General features: G+C 43.9%; 1 protein-coding gene and 1 long non-coding RNA gene across 17 annotated transcripts in view; one reads left to right on the top strand and one right to left on the bottom strand.

The window, feature by feature from the left end:
* PARD3B (par-3 family cell polarity regulator beta) overlaps positions 1 to 7,162 on the top strand; it is a 1,159,019-nt gene extending 1,151,857 nt beyond the window's left edge. For all 12 annotated transcript variants that reach the window (XM_086344421.1, XM_086344496.1, XM_086344507.1 and 9 more), the window contains one exon: positions 2,383 to 7,162. In XM_086344421.1, the coding sequence (XP_086200547.1) occupies positions 2,383 to 2,740 (358 nt within the window). In that variant the 3' untranslated portion in view covers positions 2,741 to 7,162. The remainder of the gene's footprint in view (positions 1 to 2,382) is intronic.
* LOC147377982 (uncharacterized) overlaps positions 2,167 to 18,092 on the bottom strand; it is a 39,686-nt gene continuing 23,760 nt past the window's right edge. The window contains exons 2-4 of one of the 5 annotated variants that reach the window (XR_015143430.1): positions 12,777 to 12,833; positions 12,027 to 12,181; positions 2,167 to 2,433 (exon numbers count right to left, since the gene is read on the bottom strand). This is a non-coding gene — a long non-coding RNA (uncharacterized LOC147377982). Of the gene's footprint in view, positions 2,434 to 11,402; positions 11,657 to 12,026; positions 12,182 to 12,776; positions 12,834 to 13,765; positions 14,063 to 18,092 lie in introns of those variants that run through there. The other 4 variants (XR_015143425.1, XR_015143428.1, XR_015143420.1 and 1 more) reach the window with 4 other exon arrangements.

The raw sequence follows: 18,092 nt of genomic DNA, 5'->3' as shown, positions 1-18,092 counted from the left end.
TACAGAAAAAGACAATTTCCATGATTTCATTTCTTGACAAAGAACAGCTACCTCACTTGGTTTCTGCCACATGTAAGCAAATTCCCAGATGTAAAATCTCCCCTCAGAGGAAGCAATGTGAGTCCGCAAAACTGTCTTGAATTCTGCCCCCAGATTCCCCTGGCCGTGCAAGGTGACCAAGTGGCAGGGCGAGGCGTGGGAGAAGAGGCTTGACCGTGTGCACGCAGCCTGTGCGGTGGCTGTGGCTATCAGGGTGGCTTCTGCTCTGTCACCGCTTGATCTGGCTAGTCTCTCCACCAAAAAAAAAAAAAAAAAAACAATGCCTGCCTGTCTTTTATAATATTCTGTTTTAAAAGAGAGAAATCTCCAGGGAGAGAACAGGACCCTAAAAGTCCAAGGCCTGGAATTCCTCCTTTCTCTCTTTCAATTTTAAACAGGAAACATTCATGCTAAGAGGGTCCGGAGGGAGCATTGATTGTATGTTCGTTTTAAGGCAGATAATGTTTGTGTGTTGCAAATGTCAGTGATTTATCCCAAGGGCTTAAAATGAGTGCAGAAAAACCACATGTTTCACTTCATGCAGAGAAATATCATCAGTAGATTCTGAGAGAAAACACAAGTTAGGGGGGCTTTTGGGGTTTTTTTTTTTTTTAAGTGTTTTGAAAATCTCTAACATGAACCAAAAGGAAGTAGAAATGAGCATGATGGGAGAGGGGGGAAGCTTAAAATATTGTACAATAAAAGATATAATGAATGCTGGAAGTTTTATAAATTAAAAAAAATTAATAACATTCTAAAGGAAAGAGAAGATGAAATCCCCATCCTTTATTTCCCAGTGCTGGGGTGACAGATTACACATTTGTGCTCTATTTGTCATGGGCAATTTAAAATAGAGCAAAGCAAACTGCACTGAATAATAACAGTTGATGCTATAATAACTTATACACAAACAATTTAATTTTTTTACCTGAAAACTCTAACTAAATTAACCCAGGCTCAAGTATCTAACTTTCATTATTATACATAGCCAAATTAAGACATAAAAAAGTAGAGAAAAATTCTATTGTTCATCCTTATGAATGTGTTCACGTGCTGCTTTCCACATGGACTCAAGCTTAGAGCTTGTCAAACCATCATTGATTGGGGAATTTACAGAGCTGTTTTCCCATCAAACTCTGCAGATTACAGGGTGATTGTGACCCTCATTGACAGTGCTTGATTAACCACAGACACCGTATTCTACAGCCCTGTCATTTCTTTCAAGTGTCCTACCAGGTTGTACTCTAACATTGGAGAGCTTTCCATTAATTGTTACTGTTGCTCTTTCCTTGAAAAAGAAATAATAAAAAGAGGAATGGTAGAAAGTGGGGAGGATTTGGGCATGATGTTAGGGAATATGTGCACAGAAGGTTTATGGGATTTTAAGAGCTGCAAACAGAACTCATCTGTTTAACCCCAGGCTAGATAAGATGCAGTCATCTGTACATTGTTTAGAGATGTATTGCTTCTGTTATGGCAAATGGATCAGAAGATGCTTGTTGTCTTAGCAGAGAGATCCAGACAGGGTCGCTTTATGTTAGTGTTTATTCTTGCCCTGGACCTTTCTGTGTGCCTACTCCTGACACAGTGCAACTTAACAGCTGGTTTGACTTTTCCTAATCTGCTACCGGCTGGGTGGTACTTCCTGACTTTGCAGTAGAATGGCTTCATATAAGTTATAGGTGGATAACTCCAGACTCTAGGTTGGGACTTCCTCCAGGAACTGTGGAAAGAGGGCATACTAATCTACACAGATGTGTCACAGAAGCCAACCAGAGTTAGACCAAGACTGTGGCCTGTGTAAAGAATAGCCCACAGACCAGGAGAGAAGTGAGTTCACTCCCTGGGAAGTTTATGACTCCAGATAACATGTGCATTTCTACCACCATGTCAGGATTCAGGAAGGTGGAGAAGGAACGGGGTGAACAATTCTAGTATTAACAGAGCCAAACTCAGCCTTGTTTAGGGAACTCGCTTGGTTACTATAATAAAGGCCAACATATCAACAAGATAGAAGAATATTTCTCTCTTAGGCACCTAACTGACATGGTGGCTTCATGGTGTAGAGGAACCAGGCTCTTTCCTTCTTCTTCTTCTGCCTTCCTCAGCATGTGGCTTTCTCCTTATGATCTTTATTATGGCCACTCTTAGCAGACAACAGAAAGGAGGGAAGAGAAGAGGGTCTCTTTCTTCCTTTTAAGGGTATGCATCATGGCTATTCACATCCCATTGGCCAGATCCAGTCTGTGGGCACACCAGACTACACGGGACGCTGAGGGCTGTGGTCATCAGCTGGGCAGCCAGCTAGTGGTCACTGATGTGTGTCTTGTCTTCTCTTTCCAGGGGAGGACCAGCAGATCCTGTAGACTACCTGACAGCCGCGTCTCGAGGGCTCTACAAGGAAAGGGAGCTTCCCTATTACCCAGGGGCTCATCCTGTGCATCCACCCAAAGGAAGCTATCCTCGCCCCCCAGATCTGAGAGTCACAGATCTCCGGTATCCCCAGTACTACCCACCCCCGCCAGCCCCCCAGCACAAAGGACCTTTCCGACAAGATGTCCCGCCTTCCCCTCCTCAGCACCACAGAGTACCAGCCTACCCAGAAATGGGCAGACCAGGGCCCCGAGGGAGCAGCCCAGATCAGTACCCCTACCGAACCCAGGATCCTAGGCAGAAGAACCCCATGACTGCAGCCGTGTAGCTCAACACCACCAAGCTCAGCCCAGCCCAGGACGGAAGACATCCAACATCACCTTTGTTCTTCCTACACCTTAAGGCCTTCTTCCTATCGAGAATTCTCTGTGGTACAGATTAGATTTTTCTCACTGAAGCTGCAGCACTTGACCACTAATCAGAAAGAATGGAGTAGGAGTTTGGGGAGGGAAATCAGAAGGAAGAGGAAGGATAGGGTCATAAAAACAAAACTGCCTGATATTTGAAATACGTTTAGAATTGTTCAGTTCACCGAGAGTGGCAATTGAACAGGCAGAGAGCAGTGGAGATCTACAGCATGGCCACCTCTCTGGAACACAGACATGCATAGCATTGGCGTCATGGCGGGGAGAGGGGCCAGTCTCTGTCTGGGACATCATCCATTCAGAGGCTAAGCTTCAGCCACCTCCTTAAGTTGTTAAGTCTGTGAAGAGTAGCTGCAAATATGGGCATCCTAAGAGAGTAGTCTTTGCATTGAGAAAACAACAACAAACATGAAGAGTGAGCTCCTTGAAATGTTTTGTACCCAGAGGAAGGCTGCATTTATTTGTAGAATTTCTCAGGTTCTCAGTACCACTCACTTGGTATAAGCATTTCATGTTTCCTCGATTTTTATATAAAAGATGTGAATGCAGTATTAGTGTCCTGGGAGAATTCACAAAGCCAGTCAGAACTTCCAGAAGAACTCTATGCCTAGGATCAAGGCAATCAAGTTAAAAGGCTAAAATTCCCGTGGTCCTCACCTTCCTTTCTCCCACATCCCAGGCAAGATAGCATAGAGATATCTGGCTTCAGACTCATCCCCAGATCTCCTGCTTGTCATTATTGTAACTGGGGCCTTTACTTTAAGACTCCCACTTGAGAGCTGAGATGTACTCAGGAAAGAGAGGGCCCTCTGGTTAGGTCACCCAGGAAGCAGTGCTCTGGAGATGCCAATTCTAGACTCAGTGCCAACCAGCACCATGTGCACCCAGGGTCAGGAAAGGGCTGACGGTGCTCTTTGGGAATGATAAGGAAGCAGTAGTAGTGTGTGCGTATGTGTGCGTGTGTATGAAGGTGTGTGATTACCAGTATGGAGAATGGAAAATAAAAATACTTTCTGGAAAGTTTGATGAAGAGAATAAAAAGGAAAACAACAAACAAAACAGAAGGGAAGGGAGAAGGAGCATAAAACTAAATCATTCTACATCTGCTATATTTCATTAACACGAGTCACAGCAAGACCAAGGCCAAGGCCTCCAGTTGGAAAAAGGTCTTATGGCTTTGAAAAGCTAAAACCCCACCCTCCAAAATCCATCACAATTTCTTTAGAGCTTTGCACATATATTCTACTTATTTCAACATAGATTAGAACCTCTAAACCCTGATCCAAATGAGAACACAAGAGAAGATGAGAAACAGCAAAGCATGGGAGCAGCAACTCAAATTGCTCAGTGACCCTTGCAGTCCTCTAAGCCTTTTTACATTCCTTCTTCATTCCCTCCCCCCAAAAATGCCTTGAGTTCAGTTCAGACATATTCTGTCTGAGATTAGAATACCTCTGACTGCTAGGATTTCATAAATTATAGTATTGATGTTATTGAATACATAGAGTATCTATCCTGCCCAGTTTAGTATTTTTTTAAAATTTTAAAATATAGTTCTGTTACCAAGAATGATGCAACTGCTGGGTTTAGACTTAACTAGTGTTATTTACTGAACTTAAAGAGGTATCATTTTCTAAACTACAGTTTACTTACGGCCCTCTTGAGAATAGGTTGTCGAGTTGTCTTTGGCCCTCTGTCATCTCTTTTAAGCCAGGCACCTTTAGATTCTTTGCAATTTGTTCTGAGGTTGAGGACTGGGCCCTTCTCACCTCAAGGTGGAGTGTAGGTGAGCCATAGGGTTTCCCTGCCAACAAGCTGCAAGCTGCCTTCCCTTGAGCTAAATAAACCTTCAAGAAGACAATGGTGAGATGAGAGAAGTATGATGTATTTTGAATAAAAGCCAGCTCTTCAGGATGTTCCATAGTTTAACCAAATTTCTGTAGACTACTGGATATAGCCAAGCCAATCCAATTCCTTCTGGATTAAGGCCAAGTTCCCCTAAGGGGCAGTGATGGAAGGTGAGACACTCAGAGCAGCCCCAGTAGAAAGAATGCCCATATTTTCACCACATTGCCAGCTTGTGAGCATGGTATCTCCTGCACTAAGGCTCAAGGAAAGCTGCTCCAAGCATGGTTTTGAGTGTGTGTGTGCTCAGTCGTGTCCTACTTTGCCACCCTATGGACTGTAGCCCACCAGGCTCCTCTGTCCACGGACTTTTCCAGGCAAGACTATTGGAGTGAAGTTGCCATTTCTTCCTCCAGGGCATCTTCCTGACCCAGGGATCGAACTGGCCTCTCCTGCAGTGGCAGGTGGATTCTTTACCGCTGAGCCATGTGGGAAGCCCTTTTGTGTTGTATACACAGGCAGTAAAGCAATTGCTAATTCTGAGGGGCAGCCAAGGATGTGAATGTACTATTAAAAGTAATGGGAAAAGATTATAGCAGTTTTCTTTTCTTGCTTGAAGTATAACACATGACCTATTTGACCTTACCCAGAAGAAGCCAACATTGTGTGTATTACAGTCTTCATCAAATCGAGTAACAATAAAGAACAGCTTGAATGTAAGCTTTATAAATGCCTGTGATCCAACCCAATTGTCACCACCCAGAGGTTATGGAACTCTTTCCCAGTATTTAGAAGAACAGGTTGTTTAGAGTATTTCGAAGACCAGGATATAATCAGTGGGCTCCTAGTAGCAGGAAGTAGTTCCTGATTTATTTTTGGCCTTGGACAAACTCAGTCTCAGAATGCAAATAGCCCCCCAGGAAAAGGTGGCACTGAGAGCTTGGTGAGCTGAAAACCCACCAATGTACACCTGCCTGGCTCCTGATCTGACCACTAGGTCATCCAGAGCTTGAAGTGATGTGTTGACCCCAAGTCACTAGATATTTTAAGGAGCTCTTTTTCTGTCCCTTTTTGCAGGAGTAGAGAGATGCGAGAGAGCAGACCACAGAATGCGTTTAGATGCAGGCAAACTCAGTCCTCTACAAGGGAGAGAAGAAACACAGCGTCTCACTAACCCTTCGTGGCCTTGGGCTGTGTCAGTATCACTCTTGGTATAATATTGCTTCCCCACAATATCACGTCACTGGATGAAAGGAAAGTCCAGAGTCAGGAGTATTTTCTCAAATCAACAAAAAGTGGGGGGAAATTTACTGTGAAGCTCCTTATTAGGTTTTTAGATCTGTATGTGTTGACTTCACAGTATATTACAGAGCAAAGATCTTATAATTAACAGCACCGTCACCCCGAGGAGGAAACTCTGTGCACACGAACTGATAAAAGGAGATTCGAGACTTCACCATAGCTTGATTTTTGGCGCCAATAACAAAATTAAAACATGGTTCATTATTCCTTCCGAAGATTTATGAACTTCTTGAATGAAATCTATTTTCTGAAGGAAATCCACCTGATGAGTTTTAGAGTTGCCATGCATAGGGTTGGTATGTCCCTTCCTTTTCTTTGGAGGAGCATCTTAGCATTTCAGGGGGACAGACAGAGCTGGAGAGTTCAGTGTGGACAGCAAGGTATGTCTATAAAATTCCCATCAGCATTAAACTCTGAAATTTACAATCAACAGCCTTCACATTGGTGCTAAATTGGGTAGACATCCTGCTGCTTTCTGAGTCCATGAGCAAAATATATCTCAGATCTAGTGCAATTAGGCAGGAGGGTGTTGGGAGTCAGAAACAGCCCACGATGGTATTTCTCTGTACTCCCAGTTCACACCGACTTAAGTGGAAATGATGCCACAATGAGACCAGAAAGAGAAGTCTCCGTAAGATATCCCTACAAAGTCACCTTTCTGATAAAAAAGAGAATGAAAGTGAGGTATCTAAAATAAGCCTAGAATCTCATATGCAGCTCAGCTTCTAAGGGGAACTCTTTCTCCCTCGTGTCCTTAAATAGTACTAGAATCTCACACAGCCTGACTTTTGAAGGTGGGCTTCACTACAGCACAGAATGGAGAGTGAGCTAACCACCGAGACTGTCTCCTGACTCAGCTTTTTCAGAAGTGTTACATTCCATCTATGCTGACTGCAGTGCTGTTTACTACTGGGAACATACAAACAAAACCTGCTGTTTATACAGTCACTTTTTCTAGTGTTTTCCTTTGCTTATATGATACCAAGTCTGTTCATAAGTTCTGAAGATAAATTATGTGAAATCATATTTTGGCATATGATTGAGGGTGGAGAATGAATTCTTTACAGTCTTTTTTGGATGATCCCATTTGTACCACAGAAACATTTTGGATATTGTTATATATGAATATATAAATTTTTCTTGTTTATTTTGCATTAAAATAAAGCTTTATTCAGTCAGTAAGAGAGTCCTGGTTTTCACCCACCACTGACTTGTGTTAAGATTTGATGAATGAATGGGTAGGTCTGGTCCTGCCCACCCTAGAATAGCAACGTCATAGGGCCAAGGACACAGGGAACTAGTGTCTGTCGTGTGCTGTTTTTCAGTCGATAAGTAGTGTCGACTCTTTGCAACCCCATGGCTGCTCTATCCATGGGATTTTCCAGGCAAGGAAACTGGAGAGGGTTGCCATTTTCTTCTCCAGGGGATCTTCCCAACCCAGAGACAGAACCCACGTCTCCTGCATTGCAGGTGGATTCTTCACCACTGAGCCACCTGGCTAACCACATGCTGGGCTCCCCCAAAGCAGATGCTGAGATGGGAACGAGCAAGCAATGTGTTTATTTGGAAGAGCACTTGGATTCAGTACCTACAGAAGGCAGGGAAAGAAGATAGGATGGAGCAGAGAGGGAGAAGCTGAGCTGTGTGCCCTTCCAGTTTGGGCTCAGCCAACTCCACAAGGAAATCTGAAGCTTCAGTGGCCCCATAGAGTTGTCCCAAGTGTGGACACGGGAGAGGGGCATTTATCCCACCATCTCTGTCAGGGGTATGGGCTACCCCTGAAAGAAGAGGAGACCCAGAACCAGGCAGTTTTCCTCAGGTGAGGCAGTCCCCAAAAGAACAGAACTGAGGGGTCATCTTTGGGCCATATTCACAGTAGCTGGGGAATGGCCTTTCATTCCTGAAGTGGGATTTGGGCAGCACATCACAGAATTCACAAATGCATCCGACACAGTTGACCCCCTCTCTCATGCCAGGATCACTCTCACCCTGTCTAAAGAAACAGGATTCTGAGCTGGTTTTCCTTGAGACCATCCGTATGTTTCCCAAGCAACTTTACTGGCTTATTCCCAGCCCTCTTCACACTCCCTCTTCAAGTTCATCCACAGCCTTTCAGCTACCATCCTAGACTGATTTGCTCACAATCTCCAGCTCTGATCTGTCTCCTGAATACAAGCATTTCCACTTTCCTACTGGACATCCCTCCTTGGGCTTTCCAAAGGCCCTTTGCACTCAACTTGTCCAAACTGAAAACAAGCTTTCTCCAAAGAAAACCGCTTCTCATGACTCTGTGCTGACCAAGTGCACCACCATATTCATAGTTAAAAACCAGAAACTCCAGAAATAATCCTTGACTCACCACATATAACTCTGCTCCTTGCCCATAACCATCCCCATCTGATGAGATGGAAGGCCAGCAATTCCACCCTCGACTTCTGTCAAATACATCCATTCTTCTTAACATGCTGCCATGGCCTTCATTCAGCGCCATCACTTCTCAGCTGCTCCCCTCGGCAGCCTTCTATGTGATCTCTGCCTCTTATTTAGCTTCTTTCTGACCTACCTCTGTTCTATACAGACCCTACCACCTTTGTAAATAAAATTTTATTGGAACACATAGACACTGATTCACTTAAACATTGTCTACTCTCTCACACTGTGATATCAACCTCTGCCCTGCACTCCCACAGGAACTTTTTTGAAACAGAGAGCTGACCAAATTAGTCTGGAGGCAGCATTGTCTTGTTGAAAGAACACTGGCTTTGCACACAGTCAGTCAGTTCAGTCACTCAGTCGTGTCTGACTCTTTGCGACGTATGGACTGCAGCACATGAGGCCTCCCTGTCCATCACCAAATCCCAGAGCTTGCTCAAACTCATGTCCATCGAGTCGGTGATGCCATCCAGCCATCTCATCCTCTGTTGTCCCCTTCTACTCCTAAAATTAGGTTCAACCACTAATTAGCTACATAACCTTGCATAAAATGCTTCTCTCTCTAGGCCTCAGTTTTACCATTTGTGAAACGAAACTACTATACATCTTATGGGGTTGTTTTAAGAATCAACTTACAGGCCAAACATAGGAGTTATGGAGCCCGTTTGAACTAGCTCCCAGGAGCTAACTGTCTGCATTTCTTCCCAACTCCACGTTCAGTGATGTCACATTGGTAGCTTGAAATAGGTCATGTTCGAAGCATTCACAACACAGGAATTAGCATACCCTACAAATCAGGACTTTTTCCCTTCTGGAGAGTCAGTTGTTAAACAGGACCAGCACACCAGTACATAAAACATAGTTATATGTTTACTAGAATACTGCTATATATATAACACACATAGCTGCCCAGCAGTCAAGGAAAATGAATCCTTGCCTCCATTCTCTCTCTTTCTCTCTCTCACACACATATACACATGAATCCTTGCCTCCATTCTCTCTCTCTCTTTCTCTCATACACACACCCCCTCACTCCTCAAAGCCTTTCTGTGGCTAATACTTATGGCTTCAAGTCTGAAGTCCAAAGCCCTCCAAAATCAGTCCACTGTGCCTCTCTCTCAAGTCTCATTACTCCTAATTTTACATCTTGTGCTAGTGTTGTTTCAAATTACTTTCATTTATTTGAGCCAGGGGTGCATTTAACACCTTTGCACCACAGCATTACGCAGTAAATGCAGCAAGCAGATCCTCCGCTGCTCAAAACGCCCTCTGACCTGTGGCCCCTCGGTCCTCCTTCAGATCCCAGACCAACTGACTCTTTCTCCATGAAGACCTGAAGGCAGACACTAAAGGCTGGCTCCTTCATATACATCTCGCCCTCTTGGAGCAAGACTTACTGCAGGTCAGAGGCATGAAACCTAGAGACCACCTTTTCCAGATTTCCTCCCAGCTTGGGCACCACATGTGACCCAGCCTCCACTGAACACTCTGGAAGACGGAACTGAGGCCCAGGAGTGCTTCTGTGGGCAAGCATAGTACCAGAGGCATTTGGTTTTACCGGAGGGGTGTCTGGTCTCCACCGTCCTGGGTCAAGAGGCCATGTGAGAGACATCCACTGTTTTAGGAAGGATCACAGCTGAGGCAGCGTAACTCTGTTGCCCACAGATGGGGTAAGGCTTGTAAGGCCCTGACTTTCTGGGTAGCAACTCCTTCCGTGGGCCAGTTCTGTAACATTCTGAGATTTATTCCTGGAAGCCCTGCCTGAAGCATTCTCTAGCCCTTCCAACACATTGGCAAACAACTGTGCTGCGTATGCTGCGCATAGTCTCTTCAGTCACGCCAGACTCTTTGTGACCCCATGGACTATGGCCCAACAGGCCCCTTGGTCCATGGGATTCTCCAAGCAAGAAAACGAGTGGGTTGCCATTTCCTTCCCCAGGAGGATCTTCCTGACCCAGGGATCGACTGGCATCTCCTGCAGCTCCTGTATTGCAGGCAGAATCTTTACCGCTGAGCCACCTGGGAATCTAACTCCCCACATTAAGTTCCTTTCTGTTTAGCTTGGAGGGACTCAGTTATCAGCAACTACACCAACCAAGTTACCTGCTGCAGCCTCCTCCCAAGACAGAGCTGGCAATTCCATCCAGTATTACTGAGATCCTTTCTGCAGATCGTCAATAAAACTTTTATTACCTCTATTACAGTGATTGGTTTCCATGTCTGTGTGGCCTTCTAAGAGTATCGTATTTGTAACACATCGCCTGGCTCTGACTATGCACTTAAGAAATATTTGTTGAATTCATTTGAATGAAGAAATGAGGTGTGAGGATTCTTTCCCTGAATTGCTGCAGTGCTGACATTCCAGCTCACAGTCCAAACCATATATTTCCAAGTCCTGTTGTTAAAGATCACCTGGTATTATTCTCAAGGTGAAAGGTGTTAGCTCATGTGAGCAGGCCAGGTTCCAACTTAAAGCATGAAGCAGGCTAGGAAATTATAAATGCAATGGGCAATGCGTTCTTCAGAGAGCAAAGAGAAACTTGAGTAGAGAGAAAATGTATTACTTGCAACCTACCAAGATGGAAATACTTTTTTCTAGTGACAGATGACTACTATTATTATTGTATAATTCCTTGGATTTTAGGCAAGTGCTTTGCAATCACTTGCATTGCTTGTTCCTTTCAACAACCATAGGTGGTGAGTTGGATGGTCCCCTGACTTTCTGTAAGGAGTCTTGCATACAATAGTACTAAATAAGAGGTCTAATGAACACTACTTAGGCATATCCAAAGAAACTAGAGATTACTTCTGTAAGTGTCTTGACAACTGAGATTTCTTTTTTGATGGCCATGTTTATACTAATTGTTATTTACTTCATTGGCTGACTGGTTCCTGATAATAGTGATTTTTGCTTCTCATATAATCAGAGAACATCAGACTCATTCTTATTTTACAGCTAAAGAAACTGAGGCATGAGAGAGTCACCCAGGTACAACTTCCTTTATTCATGAAGTGCTTTCTGAGACCCTACTGTGTTCCTGGCACACTATGCTAGTCCTGAGTGAGCTCTCTGCCATGTGAGTGGGTACGTCACCAGCTTACATCAGAAGCTTCTTCCTTAGCATGTTTTGGCTACTGCGCTTCATCTCTGTACCTTCCAAATCACTGGACTCTCAGAGGTCCTCGGTCATGGTTAAGAAACCCGTGTCCTTTGGAAGAGGAGGGGAGATGCTTCACAGCTGTGAACACATTTAACATTCAGCTATCATCCTTTTGACCTGAACCTTTATTTGGCTGGTGGTTACCCTCCTCAAACAATGCCAAATACCTAAGTTTGCTGCCTAATAATGAATGTGCATGCATGCGTGCTCACTTGTGTCCGACTCTTTGCAACCCCATGAAACACAGTGCACCAGGCTCATCCATCCATGGGATTCTCCAGGCAAGAATACTAGAGTGGCTTGCCATTTCCTCCTCCAGGGGATCTTCCCAACCCAGGGATCAAAGTCACTTCTCTTAACATCTGCATTGGCAGGCTGGGTCTTTACCTCTAGCACCACCTGGGAAGCCCTAGGTGGATGAATGTGCAATACCCTAAATATGGTTTACCTGGTAACAACCCTTGACCTTGTAGCTCTTCTGCTTAGTCACTCCAATGACATTCAAAAATAAAGAGAGATTAATTGTGGCCCAACAGATACTTCATGTAAAATGCAGCAGAGGCCCACAGACATGGAGGAGTCTTGGATTTTGTTCTCAAGGACCTGAGGAGGAAAGAAAAACAAGTATACAAAGAACCAAAACTCAAAGCTGAATGTAGTGAGTTCTTGAGAGAAGTGCGCTCTGCCAGAGAAGCTGGACTTCTGACTTTGGGTGTAGACAGGATCAGTAGGTCTGATGGATGATGTGATGTCTGAAATACAACCTTCAAGGACAAGAATACAAACAGGCCAAGCAAAGAGGGATGTTGGCTTTCTAGGTGAAGAACAGAACACAAGTGTCTGTACAGAGATAAGAAACTTCCCAGTACGTATGATTTGAGGGAGACGGTGAGGACAAGTTGTGTGATGGGATTAGGAAGGGCTGTAGGTTAATCATTATAATAGCCAATATGATTCGGTTCTTAGCAATTGCTAGATACTAGCCTGAATGTTTTTCATATCTTATCCCATTTAATCCTCAAACTTTATGAGAAAAGAGAGCCTTAAATGAATTAAGTAACTTACCCTTGGAATTTCAGACCCAACTAGAATAATTACTTAGGGGCTCTAGGGATTTGGGCTGAAAGAATCACTCACACAAATGGGTAAATGAAGCTGGCCAAGAGATGTCCCTGGTGGTCTAGTATTTAAGACTCACCTTCCAATGCAGGGTTTGATCCCTGGTCAAGGAGGTAAGATCCCACATGACTTTCAGCTACAAAGAAAGTGAAATTAAAAGTGTTGGTCGTTCAAACGTGTATGACTCTTTGCCATCCCAGGCACCGTAGCCGGCCAGGTTCCTCTGTTCATGGAATTCTCCAGTCAAGAATACTGGAGTGGATTGCCATTTCCTTCTCCAGGAGATCTTCCCAACCCAGGGATCAAAGCTGGGTCTCCTGCATTACAGGAAGATTCTTTACCATCTGAGCCAGCAGGGAAGCTTTCAACTACAAAACCAAACCATAAAACAGAAGCAATACAGTACACATTAAATAGACTTTAAAAATGGTTCATTTCAAAAAACTCTTAAAAAAAAAAAACTGTCCCAGTTGAAAGCACTATGTGAGTTGAACTGGAAAATTCATCAAATCATCAGCCCTTACTAGAATGGAGAGGGCTGATATCCGTTGAGTTATGAACTAACATAAGAGCCATGCTAGTTGCTTCCCTTTTATTTCTCTCTCCATATCTATTAAAATGGGCATTATCCCCATTTTCGAGGTAAGAAAACTGAGGCTCTAAAAGCATTAGAACCAGCTATCACTAGTAAAGTGGCAGCTCTGATCTAAAATCCAGCTCTGAGTCCACAGGGTTCCTTGTTACACCCATGAATAGTAGGGATTAAAGGTAAATCTCTGCAATTTCTTTTAATTCTTCATAGCTTACATTGTGATTACTATTTAAAGCGTGTGCAACGTGGAAGAAAATTCAGAACGTGTAAATGCAGATTTTGACATTTCAGACTCAAGAAACAGGCAGCCTTGTGTTAGTTCCACTATATATTAAATTATAATCTATGTAGACAGCAGTTTTGAAAGGTATCCAGGCAAATAAGTTGTACTTTGGGCTGAAGTCAGACAGGTAGATGAAACTTTGATGACTTAATTCCCCCAACTATTAAAGGTATAAGCAGTCCAGGACCCTGAGTTGGAAAGAGGCTGCCAGGAAATTTATTGAGAGCAGTAAAGTGCAGGGCAATAATTTCAACAGGTTATCTTGCTTCTCCGGCTAATTGTTTTCCAAGGTTTCTCGGCTCAGAAGCATTCAGCATTCTTATCACCTGGGAAATGTGCGTGCTCCTCGGGATATTTTCCAGCGTGCAGCCACCTCTGTCCTCCAGTCACGGCTATATTTTTGCTCAAAGAGCCGTTGATTAGATTTAAGAGCCGTCCCAGCCCCACAATGCGCTGTCTTGCTGATCTTCAGAGAGACGGTGGTGTCACCCTTTGATTTATGGAGAGAGCAGCTCAAACCCAGCCCTGTGCTTTATTAAAGCAGCATTTTAATCACATTATACCTTCCCAGTTTCAAGCTTTGAATGCCTCCACCACCTAGGAGTCCAAATCCCTTTGATAAACAGCATTTGGGATGATGGGGAAAGAGGCCTTTGCCTTGTACCCTCCCAGTATCTGCCTCCCGACCCCCCAGGTGTGAGATGGCCGGCAGGGAGGGGGCGATGGAGACCCAGTCAGAGCCCTGCTCTCCAGGTGGCCTTTCAATATCCGTTTCTTTCCTGACCCTCTCCTGACCTTCTCAGTGTGACAGTGTTTGGCCTGGGGCTGTGCCTCTTCATGGTGATTTTTTTCCTATCCAGGGTTTAAAGGGGAAGCCTCAGAGAGGTGCAGCCACACTGCTTTGGGACCCACTTTCAAAGGCTCCTGTTCTCTAGGCTGTGTTCTGCAAAATCAAGCGACAGGATGCAGGCCCCCAGCAAAGAACACAGTGGAGCAACTGGCATATGAATACCTGCAGGTAAATCAACTGTCTTATAGGTGTCTGTTGTACGAAACGCGGCTTTGTCTCAGAACACAGAACTTTGCCTCTACCGTAATATCAGTCACCTTCCCCAGGATACAAACCAGGCCTGTGCCATGAATGGCTGGGGTGGGGAAACCTGAGTATCCGTGGCTACAAGTGCAAGCCATGCTCTACTGAGAAGACTGAGGTCTCCTTCCCAAGGACCTGGCATCAGGATATCCCCACACTTCCTTAGAGGTGTTCCCAACTCCCTCCCGGGTCTTCACTAAGGCATTACTGCTCTCTGCCACTTGGATCCTACACCATCACCCTGCCCCAGCCAACTCACTGGAGAGGGGTTGATGAACAGAGTCATCCTGGACCAAGGTTGAGGTGTACTACCTGGCAAATGTCCTCTCCACCCTCCCCTACTTCTCGGTGGGGGGATGGACCATCTGAGAGTCAGGCACAGTGGTGGATGGGTTACAAGTGGCTCTTGTATTGACAGGCTGGGGGACCCAGATAGTTATTGACCATCTCTTGTCTTCAAGTGTCTTCAGCTACCTGTATCTAAATTGGTGATGATCATACTGACCTCATAAGATGATGTAGAGAGTATGTGACAATGTATTCGCCAATAGACACTCAGTGCTATTTACCATTATTAGCCCTGACTTTTGCAAATAATCAAAAATTATTTGATCACTGTGGATAGTGACTGCAACCCTGAGGTTAAAAGACTCTTGCTCCTTGGAAGGAAATTTATGACAAACCTAGATAGCATACTAAAAAGCAGAGACATCACTTTGCTGAAACATGTGTGTACAGTCAAAGCTATGGTTTTTCCAGTAGTCATGTATGGGTATGAAAGTTGGACCATAAAGAAAGCTGAGTGCTGAAGTATTGATGCTTCCGAACTGTGGTGCTGGAGAAGACTCTTGAGAGTCCCTTGGACAGCAAGGAGATCAAACCAGTCAAACCTTCAGTAAATCAACCCTAAATATCCATTGGAAGGACTTGTGCTGAGGCTGAAGCTCCAATACTTTGGCCCCCTGATGCGAAGAACCAACTCACTAGAAAAGACCCTGATGTTGGGAAAGACTGAAGGCAAAAGTAGAAGGGGACGGCAGAGGATGAGATGGTTGGATGGCATCATCAACTCAAAGGACATGAATGTAAGCAAATTCCAGGAGATATCAATGGACAGGGAAGCCTGGCATGCTCCAGTCCATGGGGTTGCAAAGTTGGACATGACTTAGCCATAGAACAGTTACAAGAATCTGACTCTAATTAGGACTCATGTAACACACTGCCACTTTAAGAAAGATGATACCGATGAATTTATTTGCAAGGCAGCAATGGAGAAACAGACAGAGAACAGACTTATGGACATGGGGTGGGGGAGGAAAGAGACTGTGAGATGTATATGTAAAATAGATAGCCAATGGGAATTTGCTGCATGACTCAAGGAACTTAAACAGGGGCTGTATCAACCTAGGGGGGTGAGATGGGGAGGGAGATGAGAGAAAGGTTCAAGAGGGAGGGGACATGTATACCTATGGCTGATTCATGTTGACATTTAACAGAAAACAAAATTCTATAAAGCAATTTTCCTTCAATTTTAAAAAACTTTAATTTTTTTTTAAATTAAAAAAAGAGAAAGTATTTCCCTTCCAGTTCTCTGCTTCCTACAAGAAGACTGAGTCAGGTGCTTGTATGATTTCAACATGCCTTCACAATTTGTTAAGCTCTTTTATTAACAGAGAGCCCACTAAGGTTCTAACATGAATTTTATAACTTTATTGTATTTATTACAAATTCTCTTCTATATAGTAAAAAATTATCCTGGCTTTTTTCCACTTATGGGAATGCAATAAGTTTTCATTAAAAGCAAAATGACTTAAATATTAAGTAAATAATGCTACAGATATATACAATAACAATCACATCATGATTCCAAAAGAGAGGTGGGGATGTTCAGAAACCCTGGGCCAAATTAAGCCAGTGGAGTGGTGCCACGGGGCCTCTGAGACTTCCAGAAGGTAGGGCAACTTCTGTAGGATGCAAGCATCTGGCTGAATCCTAGGACACCAGAATGAGTTACAGAGTAGTGAAATGAGGTGAGAATGTTCTGAGATAGAGATTGTGCTGACCAGGTTGATTTCCCTTAACAGGGCCCTTGCCCAGCCTTCACCCCTCCTTGCTCCTGGCCGGGATTCCAACACTGCTCCATGGGTCCTTTCCTTTCTGTCACCTCCAGCAGTGGTGACTGCAAGGCCATTTGGATGATTCATCTCTAGTGCCAGAGACAAAGCAGTCTGAACCGAGGAAAAGAAAAGCTTTCCTTTTCCCCAAACTTTAGGATTACATCAGCGTTAAAGCAGGCTTCAATCCCTGCCTCCATCATTACATGACATCCTACCTGAGTATCTCTGTGCCCAAATTTCACTCTTACAAGGATGCCAAGCAATGGATTAGGGTAATCCAATATAGCCTCATTTTAATTTCACTATATCTGCAAAGGCTCTATTCCCAAATAAGATCCTGTTCACAGTACCGGAGTTCAAGACTTGACCATACTTTTTGGAGATTCACAATTCAACCCAAGACTATCCTCTGTATGGAGGGTCTCTCTCCCCCTATCTCTACACCTCCCAGCAGCCCCCCATCAAAATCTTTTCCCAGTGTATAGCTAAAACTAGTGCACATGAAGTCCCGATGACAGACTGCAAAGACCCTGCCAGTGCCTTCCTGCGTTTCTCCCACCCGCCATTCCTGAAAAGGTCACCATTTTCCAGGGCCTGGGGATAAGTCAGCCAGAGATGGGTACGATGTGTGTCTGCCCATCCAGATTCCATATTGTATTTAAAAAAAAAAACAAAACTTACTTTCCTACACTCTCCTTCAACATAGATGAGGTCATAAGTCATGGTTCTAGCCAATGAAAAATAAGCATAAATACTGAGTGATTAATTTCCATATACAAACAGCAAACCTGCCTCCTGCTCCCTCATTTGTCCCTTCTCTTTCTGCCTGGGACCTGGATATGATGGCTAGAAGCCCAACAATCATCTCATAACCATGAGGTGATAAACTGAAGATATTTTGTCAAAACCCAGCATGCTAAGCATGATGATGCAGAAATAGTATTTAAAATAGTCAACAATTATTGAGCACTTAACACACACCAAGCATAGTTCTGGGCACATTTAATGTATTAATTCATTTACTCCAACAGCCCCATTGGCGGAGTATATTACCCCTATTTGCAGAGAATGAAATTTGTAAAAACCCACCAATGTGCTACAGGGTCCATGCTGTAAACTATTGTTGTGTTCTCACTCAATAGGCAGAAAGAATCTAGAAGTCCTGATGACATCACTGAGCTCCTAGATATACCCTTTTCAAGTAATAAACCAGCTTTTGTTGGGGATTATATTACTTGCAGCTGATTGCATTCTTGGATGACACTGATATTAGCTCATAGGCTCACTAAAGACTTAAATGAGAAAATATA

The sequence above is a fragment of the Bos grunniens genome, chromosome 2, assembly GCF_055505025.1.
Source record: "Bos grunniens cultivar Pamir isolate PY7600 chromosome 2, Bosgru_T2T1.0, whole genome shotgun sequence".
NCBI lineage: Eukaryota > Metazoa > Chordata > Mammalia > Artiodactyla > Bovidae > Bos > Bos grunniens.
The sequence above is the reverse complement of the archived record's forward strand: the minus strand, read 5'-3'. Positions and strand labels throughout refer to the sequence as shown.